The 25,605-nt window shown below is 42.2% G+C and overlaps 2 protein-coding genes across 2 annotated transcripts; one reads left to right on the top strand and one right to left on the bottom strand.

Moving 5' to 3' along the window:
* The first annotated feature begins 393 nt into the window (after positions 1–393).
* On the top strand, positions 394–5,479 carry LOC131730771 (inactive ubiquitin thioesterase OTULINL-like). Its single transcript, XM_059020741.1, has 6 exons — positions 394–529; positions 1,449–1,480; positions 1,577–1,668; positions 2,284–2,433; positions 4,129–4,398; positions 4,888–5,479. The coding sequence occupies exons 2-6, from the start codon at positions 1,471–1,473 to the stop codon at positions 5,065–5,067; spliced, it is 702 nt and encodes a 233-aa protein (XP_058876724.1). The 5' UTR covers positions 394–529; positions 1,449–1,470; the 3' UTR covers positions 5,068–5,479.
* Positions 5,480–14,638: 9,159 nt separating this feature from the next.
* On the bottom strand, positions 14,639–24,802 carry LOC117394636 (uncharacterized). Its single transcript, XM_059020742.1, has 23 exons — positions 24,701–24,802; positions 24,283–24,335; positions 23,954–24,046; positions 23,756–23,880; positions 23,504–23,647; positions 22,731–22,808; positions 21,496–21,666; positions 21,268–21,364; positions 20,763–20,986; positions 20,267–20,420; positions 19,904–20,112; positions 19,662–19,779; positions 18,649–18,851; positions 18,273–18,390; positions 17,615–17,784; positions 17,194–17,291; positions 16,814–16,947; positions 16,651–16,698; positions 16,310–16,493; positions 15,718–15,835; positions 15,370–15,457; positions 15,162–15,260; positions 14,639–14,773 (listed from the first exon to the last, which is right to left on the bottom strand). The coding sequence occupies exons 1-23, from the start codon at positions 24,730–24,732 to the stop codon at positions 14,658–14,660; spliced, it is 2,874 nt and encodes a 957-aa protein (XP_058876725.1). The 5' UTR covers positions 24,733–24,802; the 3' UTR covers positions 14,639–14,657.
* Positions 24,803–25,605: the final 803 nt, after the last annotated feature.

Raw genomic sequence — 25,605 nt, forward strand, 5'->3', positions numbered from 1 at the left:
CCGATTTTTACCCACATGCCAGATAATCGTAAATCAGCATTTTATATGTGAAGTTATCTAAATAAATGTACATTCTGCATGACACAATGCACAATTTTAAATGAAGTTTACAAATTATACAAAAAATAGATATTCACATTATTTTTTTATTTCATTTCCATTTGGCTGCTGCTGGTCAGAAAGCCGTCTCGCTGGTAGTTTCCATAAATTATGCTTCCATTCATTTTTCTTGATCTCGTTAGCATGCATTTTGATTAACGAGTTCCCCTTATTTAGTCGTTGAGACAGGACGTGATGTATTTGGCCTGCGACAATTAAGCTTTTTAACGAGAAATAAGTTAATTAACGACCTCATCGACTCAATTTCAAAGCATTAACAGATTCATTTAATTAACACTAAAGCATTGCTACTAAAGCTCTCGTTACTATACCACGATTTCAATGCAATAACACTGGTTTTTGAATATCCTGCCTGGTTTTTGGAATATCTCTTTTACTGAATCATCTACCGCTGTGCATACTGGGAGAGGTATTTATTTGTGGAGTTTAGTTACAGGTTAAATCTTGCCCAGGACACAAACGCACAATTCACTGCAGAGATAACACATTTCTATGGAAACCAGGAAATGAAATCAAAATGATCGTGTATAAAATACCATATGAGTGGTTTTAGTTAGTTTGATTAGTTTGAGTTTCTAAATTAAATCAGACTGTCCACTTGTTATTTATTGGCACTCAATAATTGTGTAGACAAAGGGCAAATGAGGAAACGCTTTATTCCATTTAATTAATATTTAAAACCTTTATTTTATATTCATAATGTATTCCCCATATTACAGTAGATCCTTATCTTAAGGCATAGCCAGACAACATCATCAATACACAACAAGTTTCCTTTTGATTTAATTCCATGTCTTATGTGTGTACTACTAGGATCTGTCAGAAGGCACTCAGGAGCTGTGTCACAGACAACACTGGTATTTCAGTGCAGTAAATTAAAAACGGAACATGTACAGCAGTGTTTTATTACTTGCAACATTCCACTTCATGACCATTCCTCTTAGATCCTGGATTATATATGAATAAAAACAAAACCTTGTAGTGACATCATTCAAAAAACAAAATTCCTTTTATAGACCTTTTGGGTTTTGATGGCTGTTTGTGCATAATTGGGAATATTTACTGGGATTGCTTTTATCATGTTGGCACTGTACTTTCTATAGTTCATATCCTATTAAAAAACATTACAAACAATAGACACCAAGGGCAGGAAACACACAATGATTTATAACCAAACAAGACACTTCACAGCATATCTTACAGTAAGCCAGGGACCTGAACCCCCAGGAAATGTGTTATCCCGAACCACCCAAGTCCCAGAACATCTTTGCTCACCACAATTTAAAGTATGGGGATATACTGACTTAGCCTTTCCTCTTTCATTTCAGTTACAAAGGATGTTTCCCAGGGATGACCAAAAGTAAGAATTATTTCATGTATGATTCAGAATTGTATATCTGTGTCTGCATTGATGCTGTGTAGCACTTTAGTGTTTTTTTCTCTCCTCTGGTGTCAGAAAGTCTCAGTGTAACCCCAGCAATGGACCTACTAGAATACTGTGAACTGGAATGGAAAGGAATGACACCTCATGCTGATCAAATAAGGAAGGTATAAACAATCCTACAGAATCCTCCCCATGCTACTCAATTATAACCCATTAAATACATGACTATCTAAAAGTTCACTGTTGTTATTCCATGAATGTGGATGGCCAATTATCCGAGTGAGTTAGTTGTCTACAGGCATCTTCAGTAATACAAACACAGCACTCTATGAACGTTCATGCGGGAGTTTGTTTATTTAACAAGTACAATGTAACGAACATCCTTCAGATGAGTCGTGTCTCTTGTCAATTATCAGGGATGTCAACCTAAGTTTCCACAGTAAAAAATAGTCCAATATCAACCTGGCTTTAGTACCCACCACCTGTATTCCAAACTGGAATCAGGTTGTCAGTAGGGGCGAATGGGTGCAGTGTTGTTACCATAAATGTATCTGAGGGAGTCGATGATAAATACAAGAACCCACCAAACATTTGAGCATTTTCTCAGATGTGCTTGGAAGTAATCTTAGTATAGCAGTTAGTATGCATGTTAATGTAATTCATGACATTTTCATTGGGGAATTTCCTTCAACTTCTTGTTGTTGTATTGAACCCCTCTAATACAGCTTTAGATGCATGGTCATTTGTTTATCATTGTGGTCTCCATGATCTGTTTTCAGGCCTATGGAGAAATCTACAGGGTACATAATATCAGGTACATTTGCAGAGTTCGTGGAGACAACTACTGTGCATTGAGAGCGACACTGTTTCAGGTGCTCAGCAATGGCATACCCTTTCCATCCTGGATGAAAGAGCAGGATATCACAAAGGTACCTTTTTAAAGAAAGGTGGCTGTACATTGGTGCATATTCATATTCCTATATTTTTTTTTTTAATTCATACCTGTTTTTATAACTATTATATGTGTTTTGAATAATTTTGGACAGCAGTTTCTCGTTTGATTTTTTTTTTGTCCTGGTCTTACGAACTAATGTCATTTTTCAACTACAACCAAACTTTAGTTTTTGGAATTATTTTCTGAGACATTAATGAAAATGTAGATAGCATGAAGTATTCCTTTTTTTACTGTAGTGTTCTAGAGGATAACTTTTTTTCTTTTCTCATGTTTTTTTGGTGCTGTGTAGCTCCCTGAGAAGCCTCTCTCACCATCACAACAGTCAGATCACTGTAGAATAAAGCCAAGAAATTGACAAAATTCAAGTCTGTGTATTATGTACAGTAGATTCTGCATAAAATCCCAAGGCTGGTCTTTCACGACTACAGTGAAAGAGCATTTGTATATTCTTGTACAAAAGTAGCAGTTTCCAGAATCTTGCGGGAACCCCCTGGGTAATGTTTGCTGATCCCCAGGCCCCAGTTTGAGAATCCCTGGTCTGGAAGACATGGCAGTCACCAAGCCCTCTATCACCATTGTTGTTGTTTTAGAAGTAAATGGTTAAATCTACAAATAATTGTTTATTTTGTGACAAATCCTAAAAGGTTTGTCCATTTTATGTCAAACAATGCACAATCCTTACATTTTGAATTGAAGTTATGTCCAGTACTGTAGGTAGTGTGAATAGGGTATCAGTCTATCAGTCTTTATTTTGTTTGATAATGCAGTCATAGAGGGATAAACAATTTACCTCTTAGTTCAGACCAGACTTAGCAGGGGTCTTATAGAAACACTTTTCTCAGTGCAGGGCAAGTGGCATTCTCCATTCATGTGCATACACAGACGTGATATGTTTAACACACTCCGACTTTTTCAATGTTTCCTCAAGAGAAATTCCCCGAGAGAAACCAGTTTGAGAAACACTGAGCGGTTGTTCTAAACAGTCACTTAAAGTGTAGCAAGTAACTTCACACTTCCTATGCAGTTGTGGGAGGCTGTGTGGTCCAGTGGTTAAAGAAACGGGCTTGTAACCTGAAGGTCCCCGGTTCAAATCCCACCTCAGCCACTGACTCATTGTGTGACCCTGAGCAAGTCACTTAACCTCCTTGTGCTCCGTCTTTCGGGTGAGACGTAATTGTAAGTGACTCTGCAGCTGATGCATAGTTCACACACCCTAGTCTCTGTAAGTCGCCTTGGATAAAGGCGTCTGCTAAATAAACTAATAATAATAATAAGTTGTGATAATTAAGGCACTTTATTTGTAAAATGTACACTACATTGTAGATAGATTCACATGTTGCTGCAGCTTTGGACACTTCCACAGAAATGCACGTGCATACTGTAGAAGTGTACTTGTCTTATCAGCATATTTGCATTTCAGCAAGTTGAAGTCAATGCATGCATTGTTGTGTGTTTTTTGTTTTATTTTACCATTTTAACTATATATAATATATTACTAAATACAGCTTTGTTTTGTATTAGTGGGAAATAACACCCATTTAAAAATTCTGTAAGTTGGACATTTTCCTGTAAGGGGGATTCAGATCCAAAGAAAGGGTTACAACCTGTAAGTAGCTGGGTTTCCCCTGAGTTTTCATGGGATTGTTGTAATGTTTTAATCTTTCCATAGTGGGGTGATATTCATGGACTCAAGGATAAGAAGGCACGTGAAAAGGCCTGCAAGCTCCTGTTCATGGATGAATCAAGCGAGTACAAGATGTACGAGGCAGTGAAATTCCTCATGCTCTACCTGGCCATTGAGATGTTTGAGGGCATGAGACACGGGCAAGATGTCCCCAATTTCTGTGCAATCCTTTTCTCAAGGGACACATCTTTAGACCCTTTTAGCTTCATGCTAAATCACCTGAACACCATTGGTGACTCTGGTGGCCTTGAGCAGGTAAACTAAGCCTTGAAATAAAGCAGAAAATCTATTCACAGTTCCAAAGTGATTGAGTGACTTGGCGTACAGTAGTTGTTTTGCATTCTGTCGATGTAAACATGATAGGACCTGTTTAGAATGTGCTTAGTTAAAACCTGGCTCTAGTGTTTACACAATCCCTGGAAAGGTAACATCAGTGAAATTGGAAACTGCTTCCACTTGTTTGAAATGCACGGCTATTTGTGTACTTTATTACGATGAAATCATGAAAAAGTTTCCAGCCCTTTCAATTGAAATCTCAGTATAGAGCATTAACCCTTGCAGCTTAGAGACAGGTGGACTGTACCCATTTCCATCCCGCCCCCGCCCCCGCCCCCGCCCCCGCCCACCCAAATCACTGTCTTTATAAAGTACAAAAAACTCCTTGAAAAACATGTCAATGTTTAAATCTGTTAATGTAATGTTTAAAGTTACGAATAGGATCTGGCTTTTTTTTTGTTGTTACAGATTGAGATGTTTCTTCCTGGATACACATTACAGCTGCAAATGCAAACCTTCAGACTGTACAAGTATGACACAGAGGAATTTGAAGTTAGTTTCACTGATGTATGTGGGAGGGACTGGCACAAGATCACCCTCCTGACAGAGGACGACAGACATTATAACATACCTGTTACCCACCAATAGGTAGAGGATGAAACCACAAGAGCCTCTGAGTAAATCATGTTGGGTGCTGGTGATAATCAATATTGAGTCATGACGGAGTGGGTCACAGCCCGATTTGTTTTTTTGAGTTGTTTAATATTCTGGTTCTATAAACATTTCCTTGTGGACAGCACTTCCTGCTAGGTACAGTAGCAACCACATAATGTATGAATCTTTTTTTGACAAATCTTCATAGGACTATGAAGTTATAATGTATATATTTGGAAAGGAGAGTGTAAAAAACTTATGTTAAATATTTTAAATAAAGCACAGGTGATGCACTTGAGTTAAGGGTAGTAATACTAAATTAATAGTATCCAATCTGATTGTAACTCTTTTGAATCTAATAACTACAACTGAGTGTCACAAAAGCATCGCTAATGGGAATGATCCTTTGGTCAGAAGGTCTGCTGTGATGCAGTATAATGTGATAGCAGCAGCGACCCCTGTAGTCTGGCCGGGCGCCTGTGGGCTTGCCTGTAAGCTGCCCAGCGCTGCGTTGTTCTCCGACGCTGTAGCTCTGAGGCGGCTGCACAGTGAGTTCGCAGTGTGTAAAAGAAGCGGGCGGCTGACGGCACACGCTTCGGAGGACAGCGTGTGTTCATCTTCGCCCCTCCCGAGACAGCGCAGGGGTGGTAGCGGTGAGCTGAGCCTAAAAAATAATTGGGCATTTCAAATTGGGGAGAAAATAATAAAAACTAATTGGCAACGACTAAATTATATAAAAAAAAAAAAATGGACTGGGGTAGCAGAGTCGTCGACCCCCCCTCCAATTTTTCAGAGAAAGTTCTCCTTGAAAAATAATTCGTAACCAAATCGACTATGATGTCTCCGTTTTTTCAATTATTTTTATTTTAGTGTAAAATAAAATTTGAAATAATTAGATGTTGTAAAGGTATTTGTATTTATCAATGTATATTTATAAGCAATATCGTGCAAACCCAGCTATCCTCCTAACTGCAGTGCTAACCAAGGAATATTCATGTTTTGGGGTTGCTCACTAATGATTGGTCAGCTGTCAGAGCTTTGACTTTCCCATTGGTTGCAAAAGCAGGCCTTTCAAGTGAGGCAGAGAATACCCCGGGACAGAGGTTCCCAAACTTTTGATTGCCGCGTACCCCGTTCCAAACCTATCAACTGTCTGCGTACCCCTAGCATACAGATTTATATTTTCATGTTGTTTTTAATATATGCTTTCATAATACACAGATTTATACACATACACAATAATATACTTACAATATAAATGACTATAATAATATAATTACGCGTCTGATTTTAGGGTTTAACCGATAAAACACCCCTGATACAAAAAAAAAAAAAAAAAAAAAATGTGTATAATGAACACCAGAAAAACACTGGGAATATACTCAATTCTCATAACTCAAAAACCTAATACATAAAAAAACAAAACAAACTACCTTTCCCTAACTTGTATTGATTAGTTCTGAATACTTTCTCGACTGGAGGCTTGTTCGCGGGATTTAAAGCTATATTACAGTTAAGATACGTAGGATTTAAAACAGAATTGCAAATTGTGGCGAAATGTAAAAAAAATGCCTAAACACAAAAAACCCAGAAGAATGTGTCCGTGACCACAGGGATTTCGTTGTGGAAGACAACAAAGCAAAGAAGGTACAAAGTGTGGTACTGTACAGTTACTACTTTGTGACAGAAAAAAACAAGCATTTTGTAAAGTATAGTAACAGAAAACAATAATTTCATACAGTACATAAAAATCGAAAGCTCTGAAAAAATGATTTACATAAAAATCGAAAATAGCTCATAAGCACCAAAAAAAAAAATGTAATTAATAAAAAACTAAAAACATACAGTTATTGGTGGTGAGAGTTCTGTACGTCACTGTCCCTGTGTATCCTTGTTCTCATTGTTACCTCTTGGAGGTTTGCAATAAACGAGCCACCACAGCGTTGATCCCAAGTGTCCCGCTGCTGCGAGATTGTCTTGCATGGCTCTGTTTGTTTCTCCATTTCACGGCAGAAATTAAAATGAATTTCCAATGCGTTTTAAAGTTTTGTGTGAGTATGACAAATCTTATGAAAATGCAAAAAAAACCAACAAAACAAAACAAAACAAAAATGTTCGCCATTACACAATTTGTCACGCGTACCCCCCTAAACACGTCTCGCGTACCCCTGGGTGTACGCGTACCACAGTTTGGGAACCTCTGCCCTGGGAGATTTATGACCCACCTCTGCTCACTCCTAATTGGTCGCCTGTCTAAAAAAAAAAAAAAAAAAAAAAAAGAGGACATTCTCGCCTATTGGTTAAACTCACTCAAGACCTTCAATTGAAACGGAGAATACCCTCAACTGTTTTTTTTTCTAGCATTTGGTCGTTGTTTTAGACTTATGCGAGGGAAATGCAGATCTCTTATTGGCTGATCACATCCCCTTCAGGAAACCCCTAGACTCTTAAAAAAACCTCTAGTAAACCCTGTAAGTCATCTTGGATAAAGGCATCAGACAAATGAACATATATAATAATTAGAGTAGTATGTTTCATAGTATAAGCAAGCACACTGTACGCAAGTGAGTGAGGCAACGTAATGTCATTTGACTGACGGTTTACTTGGCACTGTCTGGTCAGCAGAGAATACCTTGAAGGTCCTGACGGCACGCCACTGTTGAGTAGTGAGTTCTAAAATGCACTGCCGGTCCTATGGGAGTGAGGTTTTTTTTTCTGTCTTCTGCATGCGCTTGATTATTACGAGTACAGCTTACAAACAAGCTGAAAGCTATATGTTTGTATGTATGTAGTGAACACTAATGAAATACATCCACATCATTTTTACCATAAATAAATAAAACAAATAAATATATTTTATTATTTAGTCACAGGGAAAGTTTTTGACTAAAAAATAACCTGTAGGCAATAAACAAAAACCAACGGGGTGGAACAACCACAACAACACGTCCTAACAAAAAAAAGGGCGAGAGAGAGAGAGAGAGAGAGAGAGAGAGAGAGAGAGAGAGAGAGAGAGAGAGAGAGAGAGAGATGAATAAATCATATCCAGGTAAACAGGTTGTGGGGGTGGAGGGAGTGAGAGTGTCTAATGCTTCAGCATATGATACTCCTTGAAGCATGGAGCAACGCACAGAGCTTGGCGTCGCCTCTTTGCTGTCATTTGATGTTGATGGTAAATATTCTTCGCTTATGTCTTCACTGACACACTCGCTGACATCCGATTCAGTCGAAGAATTGTGAGTATTTGAATTTAAATCCGAATCTGAATTCAGTATTATTACTAATACTTCTTTCTCACTGATTTTCTCCAGTTTACAAACACTGTTGACATTTTTGTGACTGGGATAATTATATGTAATTCAGTCAATATCTGGCAGAGGGTGCAAGAGACCAATAAAAGGTGTTACAGAAACCTAGTGTTACAACATTATGCGATCAGGAGCTTTGTAGGCTCAGTAATTCAAGTTAAGAGTTGCAGAACGTACCGGCAGGTTCGTACTCCTTGGGGACCAGAGAGCAGCGAATGTACCGGTACTTTCGTACTACTCAAAGGGTTAAGTTCAGATATAGCGACCCCAGTCATTGCACTATACTGTAAAAACATACACTTAGAATGTAAGACTACCAGCAGAGATTCTGTAGTATGTTTCATTTGTAAAATTTTGAAATGTAGCACCATCTCGCCGAATCAAACAAGATGGGCTGTGAATACGAGTATAACAGGTGGGTTTACACAAATAATACATTTCAACATACTAAAATACATTAAACAAATGCAATGGCAACCCCTTTTGGGATGTACCTAAATACTTGTCGAAAGTTCGTATTTGAATGAAACTAGTATTTCTACAAATAATTACCAATAAATAAACAGCTATGGGTTTTCGATAGAATAAATCTAGACTGGGTACTCTTTCTCACAGAGCAGCAATCTTAGAATGATCTTCCAATTGCACTAAAAAATTAGTCCAGTTTTCTTTTCCAGGTCCAGAGTGGAGATAAACCTAGCAGTTCCCAGTCTATCTAGAAGCTCGTCGACCCAAGGCATGGGGTACACATCGAACTTGGCAATAGCGTTTATCATACGGAAATCAACGCAGAAGCGGTTGGTGCCGTCCTTTTTGACCACTATCACAATTGGACTGCACCACTCGCTCCTGGAGCGCTCAATCACCCCAAGTTCGAGCATCGCCATGACACCTGGGGGAGAGATAATGGTATATTCAATAAGGTTAGTTCTACCGGGCACGTCAGAAAAAACATCATTGAACTCCTCAATTAACCTACGCAGCTCTCATTGCTGATCAGGGAGTAACTGTTCCCCCATCGAAATGTCTTTTGTGCTAGAGGTCTCTAGACCAGGGCCTAAATCATCCTCACCTTTCCTACAGCCCGAATCACTTCATATGGCCCCTGCCATTTAGCACATCATTTCGATTCTGAGGAGGGAAGCAGCAGCATTACTTTGTCTGCTGGTCGAAAGGTTCGAATTTGTGCATTTTTCTTGTAATGCAGCTGTTGCCGGTGCTGAGCCGATTTGAGGTTGTCCTGGACCAAACGACCGACCAAATCCAGGCAATCTCTCAGTAGAAGCACATGCTGCACTACATTTTTGGACGAGCCTTTGTGCTCCTCCCACCCCTCCCTCAACAGATCGAGGGTTCCGCGAGGCTGTCAGCCGTACAAGCGCTCAAAGGGGGAAAACCCTGCCGAACTCTGCGGCACCTCTCTCACTGCAAAAAGGAAGTAGGGGAGAAGTGATGCCCAATGCTTTTGCTCTTGGTTCACCAATCGTCTCAGCATCTGCTTTAAGGTCTGATTGAAACGTTCCACCAAACCATCCGTCTGTGTATGACAAAGAGATTTCCTGATGGGATGTATTTTTAGTATTTTATAAACTTGCTGTAACGTGTTAGACAGAAAGTTAGTTCCATGATTAGTCAGGATTTCCTTGGGGAGCCCTACTCTAGCCATAATCTGCAATAATTCTTACCCACTTCAGATGTCCAATTGCACGTCGCCACGTCACCCTCCATTGCTTGGTTACATCTAAAACAGATAGGAGGGAAGGAGGGAACATTGGTTATTTGTCTGTCCCGTTGCTGGTATGGCAAAGGGGCCGGGGTAGCAGCTCCACCCCCGCTGGGGGCCAACCTTGACCTCCATGAAGAGGAGGCAAGGTTGCCCACTGGGGCCGGAGATCTACTGCATCACTCCTGCGCCCGTACACAATCAACCAATTTGCCACAGTTGCTTACAAACTTTCTGATGCACACCATTATGCACACCATTTCAGATTTATCACAAAAATATCAGAATTCAATATACAGGTAGTGAACAAAAAATGGAAACACCAATGTAAAATCACTTAATAGGGCGTTGGGCAATAACGCCCTATTAAGTGTTGCAGCAGCAAAGGTCATTCAAAATGATCTAGACAGCATTCAGAACAGGGCAGACACATGGCAAATGACATTTAACAGAGAAAAGTGTAAAGTATTGCATACAGGCAATACAAATGTGAATTATAAATATCATATGGGAGATACTGAAATTGAAGAAGGGAACTATGATAAAGAACTAGGAGTTTATGTTGACTCAGAAATGTCTTCATCTAGACAATGTGGGGAAGCTATAAAAAAGGCCAACAAGGTGCCCCGATATATTGTGAGAAGTGTTGAATTTAAATCAAGGGAAGTAATGTTAAAAGTTTACAATGCATTAGTAAGACCTCACCTAGAATATTGTGTTCAGTTCTGGTCACCGCGTTACAAAAAGGATATTGCTGCTCTAGAAAGAGTGCAAAGAAGAGCAATCAGAATTATCCCAGGTTTAAAAGGCATGTCATATGCAGACAGGCTAAAAGAATTGAATATATTCAGTCTTGAACAAAGAAGACTACGCGGCGAGCTGATTCAAACTTTCAAAATCCTAAAAGGTATAGACAATGTCGACCCAGGGGACTTTTTTGACCTGAAAAAAGAAACGAGGACCAGGGATCACAAATGGAGATTAGATAAAGGGGCATTCAGAACAGAAAATAGGAGGCACTTTTTTACACAGAGAATTGTGAGGGTCTGGAACCAACTCCCCAGGAATGTTGTTGAAGCTGACACCCTGGGATCCTTCAAGAAGCTGCTTGATGAGATTCTGGGATCAATAAGCTACTAACAACCAAACGAGCAAGATGGGCTGAATGGCCTCCTCTCGTTTGTAAACTTTCTTACGTTCTTATGTATCCGCTCTGTGGAGTTCTCGGCAGACCGTTGTTGAAGAAACTGGCTGCTCGCACCCCAGGTTGAAATTTGCAGTCAATTGATCTGCAGTTGCTCGTCTGTTTTGCCTTGCACTTCGAATTAATGCATGGATATCACGATCCTGGAGTATGCGCTTCCACCCACTGTTGCCCTTTGCTGATGATGTCTTTCCTTCGGAGTTCCATGTCGACATCACCTGAGACACCATTGCTCGTGAAACATCAGCAAGTTGAGCTGTCTTGGTCATTGAAGCGCCTGCCAAACGCGCCCCAACAATCACCCCTCTTTCAAAGTCACTGAGGTCTCCTCATCTTGGTGTCCCTCATTTACCCAGGTGTTTCCATCTTTTTGTTCACTACCTGTATGTATTATTATTATTATTATTATTATTATTAATAACAATGTATTTTGTTGCTTGTAGGCTTTGTTATCATTTTTTAAAAATGATCATGAGTGGACCATAACTGCCCACTGCATTGAAGGAAACAAGTACTGTGGTTGTTTCCCCTTTCCCAAAGCTTGGTTGTCTAACATCTCCGACAACTTTTATTGACACAAAGTCATCTTGGAGCCCTGTTTCATCACAATTCCAGATGTGTGAAGGAAGATTTTCAATGCCAAGCTTGGACAACAGGCTTTCATACTCCATAAACCACTTTTTTACGACCACTGGATTTAATCCAGCCGCCCGTGCAGCTGATAGTGGTTGTCGCAAGTGACGCTGAATCAGCTAGGCTGGTCAGTAAAACAATGACACCTTTTGCATGGAGGATCTCAGTAGCTACAGCTGTTGGTTCATCAATTGAATCAGATTCAGTTGTATTGTGTCTACCAACTGATGATGTGAGGCAGAACAGTAATTGGATACCAGAAAATATGAATAACAGTGAGTTTTGGCCTCCTTCAGTGTTCTGGATGGAAGGCGTACCTCGCAAAGTGACTCTGTGCGAACAAAAATAAATATATAGAAATAATATTTACAGCTAAACGTGTCCAAGTGTCTTATAGGAATGAAGTCAGGCCATGGAAATCCACACCTGTGATGGAGAAACATTGGATCAAGGGACTTCTTGTGGAAACAACTAAGAGCGAAACCTGGTACAGAAGCTGAATCCTGCTGAGAACATATGGATATGCTGAATATGTACTAGGCAATTTCAAATATGGAATGTATTATAAAATGAAGTGTCAAAGATATTAGGAAGGATAAAGAAAGAGTATCCTTGTACCACTAGTAGGTGGCTCTCTTGCTCCATGAAATAGGTCAGTCCTCTCTTGTTTGGAATTACACATGTATTCAATTAAGTACTTAGTGGTCTGAGAATCCCTAAGAAAATATATATAATGAACGATTTACCACAAGTATATCTTATCTTCAGAAAGCATGACGCTTGATAAAAAGCACCATTCCGGCTAAAAGTGAACGTTAATCTACACATTTATGTCCTAAAAACACAAGATAAGAAGAGACTCTTTGTGACCAAAAGATTAACTAACAAGCCAGAGGTCTTGAGAAAAAAATCCTGTCTCGGCTGGATTTTTTATGAACAAAGGGTCACGCCTAGTTGAATGCAGTTATACTGGCATATATTTGGATTTAAATCCTAAAAGGGATTCACCAAAATAATATTATAGCAATTGATAAACAGAGGTAAATTAATTGAAAGATTATCTTATAATGAAACAGGTTCAGTGCTGATTGAAACTGTTTATAGTTCATAACAGTTATTTCATAAGATTAATAATATGTTTTAAGTATTTGCTATAATGAGAAAACATATTATTTAAAACTGACAAGTATTATTGCTTGTTCACGACTTTGCTGTAGTGATAAGAAGATTAAAACCTGGAGCAGTATTCGATTTACTTAAATGGGAAAATGGTACAAGTTTATTCTTCTTTCCTTTGAACAATAAGACTTCTAGACATTATGATATCCATTGAAGTATAGGTTAAAAGGTATTGTGTTATGTTTTTGTGTTAAGTTTGTAATATACTATAATGTACCTTGTTATTAATCCACTATACTATTGTCCAATGATGTTAGATGGATTCCTTATAATGCGGTGATTTGAAACTGCTACAGTGAAACCAGGGCCTCTCTTCATATCTAGAAAGGAGGAATGTCCTTGGGTTCCACTTCAGCAGAGCTGCAAGCCTCATAGAGAGGGAGTGTGAAGGTTTATGGAGTTAGTGGTTTAGTACTGATAAGTAAATGTCTTGAACTAATATGCACAAATCATGGCTTAATGGACAGGTCATATATCTAATAAAGTGCTTTGCATAGACGCTGACCTTGGAAAAAAACAAGAGACTGTGGAAACTGCTAGCAGTAACATATTCCCAGAGAGGTACAGGTCAGAGCCTGGTCAGTGCATCTTAGTGGATAAATAATAGTAATGAAAACTATTACCACTTAAACTTAGTGAAACTAAATGACTTGAATATTGTATGAGACAAACTTTTGTCAAATACACTGTTAGACAATGGTGTATGGAATCAAAACTGACTCATTAACAAAATGATGAAACAATATGAAGTTAAAAGAAACACATACCTTTAATTTAGCATAATATAATCACTTAGAAGATGATGTCACATATTAAGAACATCTCTCATAACACATAAAATTAGTTTTTTGCATGCAGTAGTGTTTTTATATTATACTATAAACCAAGATCCTGGGAACCTTGGTTCACTTAATGTCAGATAAAGGAGGGGCTCTGAGGAAAGCAAAGAAATGAGATCATAAGAGTTGAAACAAAGGTGAAGTTTTGAATTTATTGAAGTCCATGACACCTATTAATTCTGAAAAGTTATTCCGGATCTTTTGAAAACTATTTGTAAAATGGATAAGAACTGGATTGGAGGGTGAATAAAAACATTCAATTTATAAAACATCCCAGATGTTCATAAACCGTAAAAATGGGGCTTGCCTATGAACACTGTGGTAGAAACTGGACCAAATCATTCTTTGATACCGTTCCCTTGAAAGGGGCAAAAGGTGTACAGCGCATGTAAAAAAGGTCTAGTTGATCGTTAGAGATCTCGTCACCCTCAACCCATGCTCGAGAGTCACACAAGTTTCACTGCAAACCCTCTTCACTTCATGGCTGAAAACCAAAAGGTTTAAAAGCATCATTTAGTGAACCAACAGCAGAATCCTCTCATGGTAAAGCAAGCTACTGAAAAAGGACATTCAAAGGTTAGCTGAATAAGACTGCAGGCATCATTTTAGCCATCCAATACCCCAGTTAATTCAGACCCATTGATAGATGAAAATGTGAAAGCTAAACGGCACGAAACAATTTCAGTCAAAGATTTTTATTAAATAGAAACCCAACATCTCATAGCTTTGGCAGCAAACACTACAACAGCAAGTAGAAGGACTCCCACTGCAACACCCAAGACTGGAATATAGGGGACCAGAGGAGGAGTCGCACCTGAAAGCAGACAATGGCAAGCATTAGGACCCTGAGGAAGCTACACAATACCCAATGTGTGCACTGGGGAAGAGATGCAAGTGTTGGGTACAAGAGGCAGAGCTAGTTAGCCTGGAGGGCTTAGTTTGAAAGCACAGCTACTGGTTACATTATGTAGCGTGCCTGGGACAAGCATTTGTTTGGCTAAAACTTGCAACAGAAGAGGTCTAGAAAAACCACAGCCCCTGCAGGTGCCATATTGGCTCCAGATTCCCCTTTGGTGCAATACACAAAGCTTACTATGCAGGAGCCAAAATAGCAGCAGTTTCCTAACCTTCTCCGTCACCATGCAAAGGAACACAATTACAGGGCAGGCAGGGGATTAGTGTCTTGGTGCTTTACTGCTTACCGGCTGCTTGAACACTGGCAACTTCCCCCTCTGGTACAATTTGGACTGGTCCAGCAGAAATATAGCCTTTGACAGAGTCAGCCAGCTCAACACTGCGGGCTGGAAGACATAGCCCAAAAGAGTTGGATCCAAAAAGGAGCAATTGGGAGTCGATAGAGCATACAAATGGGTATCATCCACTGCAAGAGAGGTCCTACACCCTGCCTACCTGATCTCTTGTCTCCAGCGATACAGGTCTGATTGCAGACACCTGCCTTCCCAGAAGCACAAACAAGAGCTAGACAGTGGAAGTACATCTGCAAAACACGAAGGTCAGACAGTGTTAGAGCCCTAGTTCAGTCAAATACACAGCCAGCCAATAGAAAGCCATTTCTAGAGCAGGACTACCCATTTCTGACCTTGGAGTCATTCCACACCAGTTTAACTAGGGAGCCACTTCAGGGTCTGGATGGAGGTTTAAACTATCGTTTGACATGGAGTAGATGGACATGCATTAACCCGAGGGCAAGAATGCAGATCAAAAGGTTCGGGTTGAGCTCACTGAAAAGTTACCAACCTGTTGCCACAGGGCATGGTTTGCAACAGACCGAGCCTGGACCTCAAGCCTCTTTGTGAGAGGGCTGGCAGACACTGGGTGGAACCGGGTCTTGTAGGAGTCACCACTGACCAGACAGCTGCAGAAAGGAGGAGACAACATTGGAGGCAATCGCACACTGGGTTTCGTGGCATGAAGTACAGGACAGAGGTATTCATTTTAGGAAACTACTGCATCCTAGCACATTTGGAAGCCTCCAAAAGAGACTTCCTAGTGTATTATACATGCAGTTCCCACCAGAGGGAAACTGCCATGGTGTGTTTTCTACCATATAATTGGTGTTTTTCTATCAAGGCAAATGCAACTCATTTCAGAAGTACATGAAACCAAAGCCCATTGCAATGCTGAAAAGGCCTTTGCCAGGTCACAAGTCACATCTAGGCATCCAGGTTATCATGCAATGCAAGTTACTGCAAATCTACAGCATAGTAAGAGTAGCAAGTAAAGTTTAGACCGCTACCAAATCGCACATCCTAAAAGCTAGCATAAATGACAATGAAACTCCAGCGCAACACCATCTGCCTGCTTACTCTCGTCACCCCCACCCCCTTACCCGTCAGTGACCAGGTCCCATTGAGGGGTGGCATCCAGTTCAGGGGTCTCTGTGACCCAGCAGTCCCGCAGGATGAGGTGGTCAGCCAGGTTCTGGTGGTGGAGGAGCACAACCTCCAGGAACAAGGGCTCCAGCCAAGACTTGGACACTGGGAACTCCCGATAGAACTGGGAGAAGGTCACATCTGGCAGGAAGGAGAAAGGTTGACGGAGCACCCATCACTGCTATGCTTTTAAAGCGCTTTACGTGTATAAACACCATTCCTGGTGGGTTATGGATGAAAGACTACAGAACCTGGCCATTAAAGGTAGGTGGGTATGAAGGGTGTACCAGGTACCAACCTCTTGCTAGACGGGCCTTCAGATTCAGAACGTCTCTGGCTTTGGGGCCTGGGAAATCAAGAAATGGAGTCATAGTAGTAGGTGGATACTGGTAGTCAGGAAAAAAGTTGACCAACACTGTCCCGGGACCAGGCAAGTTAAAACTAGGCACTAGAAGCCATACCTCTCTGCTCAGAGCTGTAAGGATAGAACTCCAGGGATCCAAGACTTTTTTTAGAGTAGGGGGCAGGGACAGCCTTCCTTTCAGCTAGCAATTTCATGGTGTCATTGAGGGGGTAGCGGCAACGGATGGTCAGCCTACGGGAGACACGTTGCACAGAACCACTTCATTGGAGCAGTATTGGATAAGTCTACCAAGGTCTTTAAAATGCAGTTGAAACATTACTTCCAATTTGGAAAATGGTTCCTTCAGAGTTAAATCTTCACAGGAAGTATACCATTATCTATTGGGCAGCATGCCCAAAGTCTAAAAAGTCAGTATCGAGAGGTGCCAGTGTAGGCCCATTTCAGGCCTTCTAGAAGTGCAGGACTCCTCATGCTCACCTGTATTCAGAGTCCCTGGTGATGACTGGAGCATTGGCTGGGAACAGCGCTCTGGTATACACCACCTCATTCTCATAGATCAGGTAGTTCTCCACAATCTGAAACATTGCCATATCAAGCCATTAGTACAAAGCGCCCCCACCCACTACTAGAAATTAGAATAGCAGCCCCATTTGAAAGAAATCTGTGCCAATAGCACATTTAAAAAAAGACACACCAACAGGAGTTGTCACTTGTCAAACATGCAATTTTAAAAACAGTTCAAGGGGAAGCAATCTTGTAGTAGTTTTTACTAGGGCAGACATGCCAGGCTAGTCCACAGCACTTTTAGGGATATGTATTGCATCTAGTACAGTCCACCAATACAAGACCTGTATGAAGGGCTATTGCACGAGTCTACAGCACCATGCAGGAAACCCACCTTGCTCCTGGTCCCACACGTGTTGACACTGAAGGTAAAGAGAGCCCTGGTTGAGTCAAACTCTTTGGGTTTGCAGGTCTTATCCAGCAGGGTGGTCTTGCTGGGTTCCACTACTGGTATGGGCTCCATGGTGACAGCCACCACCGTCATCACACCATTAGGCATGCACACTGAAGAGAATGGGGTGAAGTTGAAGCATTCCATGAGAACTTGCTGCATGAACCAGTTCAAGATTGCCACACCAAATCGTGTACCAAGTGGCCTCGAGACGATACCTACAGCTATGGCCAAAAGTGCTGCGGGACCCTGTAGAATTAATTTTGCTTCAGGTCAAACAAAGCCTGCCGAATACTAAAGGATCACACTGTGGTGCAGGTACTGGTAGAAGCCTTCACCAATATGCATAGAGACCTGACCGCAGACCAAGAGGCCAGGTAGACCATTTAGAAGTTGGGCAAGTGGCACTAGGGATTGTTGCAAGCAATATGCGATCAAGTGGAATACTCTCTACAGCAATGGAGAAGGAGTCAGGAATACGACTAAAGCATATATATTAGAAATTGTTTAGTCAACACGTGTAGAAAATGGCAAGGCATGGAAGCAGGGAGGTGCAGAGCACCAAGACAGAAAGTCAAGCCCACTTTGTGGAGCTACTTACCTAGCAGCTGCTTGGTAGGAAACTGACAGCGCTGTACAGCTGACAGCACTGCCGAGAGTGTCCCAATATTGATTAGGGTCAGTTCTACTCGAACAAAGAGGCCTCGGAGAGAGATATCCTGGAAAAGAGGGAGACAAGAAACACTGGAAAAAACATCCCAGTTTGATGGCACACCAACAGAGGGGCAGGCTTTCCAACCTAGTCATGCAGGGATAACTACAGATTTAACAAGGCTCAGGTTTGCTCACACACACCTAAACAAAGGAAAAAAAAACACCTCAAACGCAGAACGAGAATGTAATCCTACAAAACACCCAGTTCAGCCTCTAGGGAGGCTCTGCCAAGTACATTCCTAATGGCCCCCAGAAATGTGTACCTCATAGATGCAGCCGATACTGAAGAGCGGCACCTCTAGAATAAACTTGGTCTGGTTGGTGAGGATGTAGCCCCGTTGAGCCGCCAGCTCAGAGGTAAGCTGGTGTTTCTCAATGTACATGGCCCAGAGGTGGTCCATGTTCCCACGCGTCACTTCAAAGACTAGGCTCTTTTCAGTACAAGAGCCCTTGATCACAGGAAGTACTGGGGAGGCAAGAGAAGAGTCAAGAGCCTGAAGTGTATGCCAATAAACTACCAACCACACCTTCAGTAATGGTCAGGCGTCAACAGTTCAAGCTTCAGCAGAGTGCTGGCAGTCTTCTTTGGGCAGCAGTGCTTTAATGAACATCATTTCTCTCAAACAGCAAGTGCCAATAGGGGTGCATATTTGTTAGTGTGGGAGGTGTATGCAAATCCCAAGAAAGGTGACAGCATGCTAGCAGCAAGCATTTCCGGGAGGCTTTCAAGAGCTTGCAAACTAGCTCAATTGAAAAAAAAAAAAAAAACGGGGAGACACCTTCATGATGGAATTCCCTGGGTGGGCACACAACCAGTGCACCAATCCTTTGGTTGAGAGACTTGGTCTAGTCCAGGGATGTCAACTCCAGCCCGAGGGTCGTCATGCCAAAACTCTCAATTAACAATTGATCTAATTTGTTGAATTATCAAACATTAAGGTCTTTTACAGTTGAGGGTTTTAGAAATGCACTGGATTCAAGGTACACTACCTATGAAGCATTGAGGCCTGAAGAGAAGTGTTGAATGTGTCCAGTTAATCATCATTAGACCCATTAAGTAATTTGCTCTTATTGTATTACTTGTACTGCAACACAAGAAATGTATTTGCTTACGATTGGAAGTCGCCCTGGATAAGGGCATCTGCTAAGAAATAAAATAATTGAGAGCTCAGGGGGAACGAAAGCCAGAAAACACTGTAGCCCGCCAGGAACAGAGTTTGACACCCCTGGTCTAATCAGTCAGTGCTCAGGGACACTTCCCAGTCCCAATACTTACCGACATCCTTAATCTGACACACAATGGTTGCAGGGTGGAAATAAGGCGCATTCTCAGGGATGATGTTCAAGGTGTAGTTGATATTCAAGGTGAACTCCCTCACACCATTGCCAATATACTGCCAGAGAACAAATGGTGTAAAGAAGCACCAACAGTCAGCAACTGTACTGGAGAATAGACCGGTACAGCTTGGGTCTTAAGCTTTTCGATCCATCAACATATAGGCATGCTTTCATCTCTACCTTTTGTGGGATGAGGGGGTGGGTGAAGGGGACCTTCAGGACAAAAGACTTGGTGCCATTGGGGTGCTGGACCTCAGTTAGCACAATGCCTTGGTTGATGGCCTCAGGAAGGGTCAGAGGAACCCCATTGATGGTGAAGTTCTTCAGCTCAACATCAGGGTTGAAGATGCCAAGGGTCACTGTGAAGACCTTTTCTGCTGGGATGGTATCTACAAACACAGGCATTTAGGAGGTTAAGATGGAGGAGGGTTTGCATTACAGATTTAAAGCCAGGGCTAGTGTTTTAGTCCATGGCGTCCCCCACTGCATTACACCACAGTAAGGCCATTAAATGCCATGCTGGAAAGCAGGCAGCGTACTCACTGTTGACGACAAAGGGGGTCTCAGCAATAGAGGGGGTGCGGACTGGCTTGAAAGAACGGTGCTGGGTCGCTTCCCACAGGTCATCTGCCCACTGGTGCTCAAGGTACAGGTCAATGGCGTAGATCCGGTTGTACTGGTTATTTATAACACGACTCTGAAGAGACAGAAGGGCATGGTCACAAGAGTAAAGCAGGAGGTGGACTCCATTAAAAGCATGCAGAACCAAGGCTGGAAAGGAAGGGTCATTGGCCAACGTGTAGATTAAAACCAGGATTTACTCAGGGTCAGCTAAACTTCACTCTGCCACGGGAGCATTTCCCAGGTGTCTGGGATATCGGAAGCAGGTGTACTGTCAAAGTGCTTATCTAGAGAAACACCAAGGGCACGCAATCTAGGGGGTAGAGAGAGTCTGCAACACATCCAGAACCTGCCTGGTTGTCAGTGAAGGAACGCCAGAGCTAAACTCCCCCCCTGCCCCCCCCCCCCCCCCCGTTACCTTCAGGTAGCCACCCTCCGCGCCATAAGGAACAGAGATTCCTATGAAGGTCTCATTGACTTTCAGTTCATAGTTCCGTCTCTGGATAGTGGCAAGGTCAAGCAGCTTCCCCTCCACACCCATGGCAATACCCTTGTCCTGGAACTTCTCTATATGCAGGACCAGTGGAGTGAGGACTCTGGGTGCAGCCCAAGCCAAATGTGTACCATCAAAAGTGCCAAGATCTAGGAGGGAAAAGACAGTTGGATTTAAAAACTTGTATCCATTAGGAATTTCTGTATAAAATGAAGTGCAAGCAGATGGCAATCAATATGCCATGATCATGGCCCTTGTTTGTAGAATTCTGTAGTGCTAGCATGCAGAGATGTTCCTTTTGTAACCTAGTAGAAGTAACTGCACTAGTAATTGTCCAGTTAAAAAAAAAAAAAAAAAAGAGGACCACACCATGGCAGTCGTTTTACATGGCCTCTGGACCATGGCAAGATACCCAAGCTTTAGATCTTACTCTTGGTACAGGCAGCAGAAGTGTCCACCAATAGCAGCATCCACCTTTGCTTGTAGAAGACAGTTGCCCGGATTGCTTCCACTTGGATTCCATTAACCTGGAAGAACATGGCATGAACTCACAGGCACAGAAGCAATACAAGTGTGCTTGGAGACACTGATGGAGCAATATGGACCTCTGCTAAAAACAGAACCCGATATTTTAATAGTGCTTTTGGAGAGGTCTTACTGTAAGCATTTCTGATTCCGGCATGTTATAGGGCGAGCGGAAGAGGATCCTACTGGAGGTGGAGTTGATCATGTAGCCCCGAGACTGGGCCACGGAGGCATTCATGGATTTTGCTGGCTGTCCGGTCTTGTGGAACACAACCTGCCACACTGACAGGATAGCTTCCTGGGCCTGGAACACAGGAGAGACAGCAGCTGGTCAGAAGGTCTAGGGGCTAGTCTGGTTTTATGGGACTGGGGTAGGAGGCAAGAAGCCAAGTTGACTGGGAAAGTGTGGAGTGATTTTAGCTAGACAAGTTATGAAGCTTAAAAAGACATTTCACACTTGCATAGATTAGCAGCAAGTCACAAGCCTGCATAGAAGACAGACTAGGACTGAAACATAGGCACTTCATATACACCCAATTAGGGACACGGTTGTGCACAAGAGACCAATCGGTGGGGAGGTCCAAGTGTGATGGTCTAGTTGCTACAGAACTCCGCTGCCAGTGAGGGATTGATGGAAACAGGACTCCACAGCAATACGTTGATCAAGTCCCAAGGCTTCACTTGGTGCCCTTCTTGCAAGCCCATCCTAATAGGCCAACGTGCATGGTCTTGCAGGAGTGGCCACATGTTGCTCGTGTCACGACAGCTTTCTTGCACAATGGGAGAGTCATGCCATGGATGCCTTTATTCCCCAGACCCAAGCCCAATTAAACATTTGTGCGATGAACTTGGGCGGCCTGTGGCTTCTAGGGCTCGGAGACCACTGAACAGGCAGATGCTTATCCAGGCATGACAAGAGGAATGGGCCAGGATTCCACAAGACAACATCCGAAACCTGGTGCAAAGCATGCATACTGCTTCCAACAGTGGCCACACATGCTAGCCTGTGACTTGCAGTATCCCCTGTCCCCCCCCCCATAACATCAGATGCTAAAATATCAATTGTTGGTCACAGTAGAGTCACTGCAGCGAGACAAAGTCCTTTTTCAAATAGATATAGTGCATTTTACCCAAATATGAGAGACACATTTGATGCTCATGCTGCCATATATATATATATATATATATAATGAATGAGCATTTGCATCAAACAGCAATCATTTTATATTAACATGAACTAAACCTTTTGTTAAGTTGGAAATCTAGGACAGGTTGCAGAAAGACAAGCCAATAGTCCTGCTCACAGCAAGATGCTACTGGTGAGCTGGATAGCAGCTTGTAAACAAACAGGAGTGGCTTTTAACTTACTGCAGGGAGAGCAGCTTGCCAGTCTTCAGTATCCATCCCCTCCTGAGCAATAACTGGCACATTTCTCCTTACAGATATCTAAAGATGACAAGGGGATAACGTTATACAATCATTTAGGTTCAGACCTCCCTATAGCTTAAAGATGATCTAGCAGCCCGTCACTTCTGAGAAGTACATGGCTAGATCAGCCAAGAGGAACCCCGATAGAGGTATTGGGCTCTGAAGTCACAACCAGATAGAATTAAGCCATGCAGCAATAAGTCTGCTGAGAATTTGATACAAGCTTCTGAAGGAGTACAAGGGACAACTGTAAACAATCATGGACACTGCAGTTTAGCAACACCAACAGTGGCAGGTTGCATTTGTTTACTGGGTTTGGTAGAGGACTACGCATCCAGATACTGTATTGTTACTAGTGAAAAACCTTCAGTTTAATGCTGTAAATAAAAGGCACAAATATGGGAAGCAAAAAGGCAATGCACACCAATTTGGATTTCTAATCCAAATAAATTCTACAATACTTGTAATTCAATTAGTGTTTGGTATTCTGTCCTAAACCAGTTTCAGTTGCAACATGTTGACAAAATATGGGGAAATATTGGTTGAATTAAAGAATTGTTTTATTAAAACTGGTACCACAGTGGCACAAAAAGGTAGTTTAAAAAGAAAAGAATCTGCAGAAGGATAATGGACCAAAGGGTGAGGCATTATTGTGGGCAATGTATTATAGCTAGTGGGAGTACAGGTCAAACCCAGGACTGGAGAGGTCTTACCTCCATGTAGTTCTCTTCACAGACGATTTCGCGGGGGTACCACTGCTTGGTAGTACTGCACGTCATAGAGAACGGGTAGTAAGTCTCTCTGCTGAACTGGTCGATGCGAACGAAACGGAACCTCAAGCTAAACTCCGAATCACTCTAAAAAAGAGAGAAAAGCCATTAGTTTACAAGGAGACACTGTCGCTTGTAATAATGTTGCCATACATACGGAGCTGGCCGTGTGAAGTGCGACCGCACAGGACTCACATTGCTGGAGACGTGACAAGCAAAGAAAGAAGCCCTGAATATCAGGTCGCCGGGGATATTAATAGAGTAGGTAAAGCCACAGGATGCGGCGTATCTATCGTCCAGAGGGTGAATGCCGTCGTTACCTAAACACAAAAAAGGCTTAATTGGATGTTGAGGCATCCTGCAAATACAAGTTACCGATCAAATCATATTTACCAATGATATCGAAGCGAAAGTTCCCTCCAATTAGGAAGCTTCTTTTCGTCGTCAGCCAGAAGTATCGGTCCCGACACTCATTAACAAAGGTCCCTGCGGGCAAAGAGGCGAGAGACTTACTCTCACTTGCAGTGGTTCAATAAATATTCAGAGAACTAACCGGTTTTAATAACGAAAACAACGTTGATTATACGGCAAATAGAGCGCTTTTAAGAGCAAGACCGTGCTAGGGCAGAGACAGCTTGTAACATTTCAGACAAACTTCCCGTTTAAGCAGGTCAAGTGGCAGCTACAAAAGACCACGTAACAATTAAATAAACGCCACTTACCTGGTGGCGCTTGCGCCTTCGCATCCAAAGGTAACAGCATACACAACACAACTCTGAGGATGAAAAAAATGCATGCAAGAAGTGTTATTCAGACACACGCTGTATCCTACACAAACTCGGGTGTACTCAAGACACTGCATACCTTTACACGGCAACGCAAGAACAAAACATATCGAAATGAAATACAGCAACGCAAAATCATTGTATTTATCTTGCTCTTAATTGTATTATTACTTGTACTGTGATACTTGAAATGTATTTGCTTATGATTGTAATTCGCCATGGATAAGGGCGTCTGGTAAGAAATAATAATAATAATAATAATAATAATAATAATAATAGTAATAACGCAAGCATCTAAAACCGCGTAGCCATTAAAGACATAAACAAACCAAACACTATAACACATCAAACTCACCCTAAAAGGAGTTTACAATCCATGATACCCATCCTTCGTGCCAAAGCCAGCAACCAACCCACAAGCTGCACAGCGTGTATTTATAATAAAGAAACCGATATACTCGCTTGCTAGAGAAGTGACTGGTTACAGGATTATAAAGTCACCTGAATTAGCTTGCATCCAATCGGGGCGGCAGCACCTGAGTTTAATAATCCGTTTATTGGAATGATCTTAATTATTGACAAATAGGAGCGTGTTTATCATTTGCCCCCTCCCGAGGCAAAGCCGAGGAGTGTTGGGTTAATCTTCAGAGGGTTTTGATTACAACAACGGTATTTAATAATATAAATACACATAATACAGTAGCGCTAAGTAGGGTGCAATTTATACCGTTTTACAATGTCTAGCCTAGACTAGACTACTGCAACCCCGCCTAGACTACTGCAACTCCCTCCTGGCTGGCCTCCCTGCGTCCGCCACCCGTCCGCTCCAGCTCATCCAGAACTCTGTTGCCCGCCTAGTGTTCTCTCTGCCTCGCTTCGCCCACGCTACTCCACTACTCCGCTCGCTCCACTGGCTCCCGATCACCGCTCGCATCCAGTTCAAGACTCTTGTACTAGCCTACAGATGCCTTGACCAGTCTGCACCCAGCTACCTCCAGACCCTCATCTCTCCCTACACCCCCACTCGACCGCTCCGCTCCGCCTGCACTAGAAGACTGGCTCTACCACCGCTACGCTCCCCTGCCTCCAAAGCCCGCTCCTTCTCCACCCTTGCTCCGCAGTGGTGGAATGACCTTCCTACAGATGTCAGGACTGCCCAGTCCCTGACCACATTCCGGCGCCTCCTTAAGACTCACCTCTTCAAAGAGCACCGGTAGAACTCCTCTGTTTGTATCCTGGGACACTATCACCCTTCATGTA

This window comes from Acipenser ruthenus, chromosome 3 (genome assembly GCF_902713425.1).
Source record: "Acipenser ruthenus chromosome 3, fAciRut3.2 maternal haplotype, whole genome shotgun sequence".
Lineage (NCBI taxonomy): Eukaryota > Metazoa > Chordata > Actinopteri > Acipenseriformes > Acipenseridae > Acipenser > Acipenser ruthenus.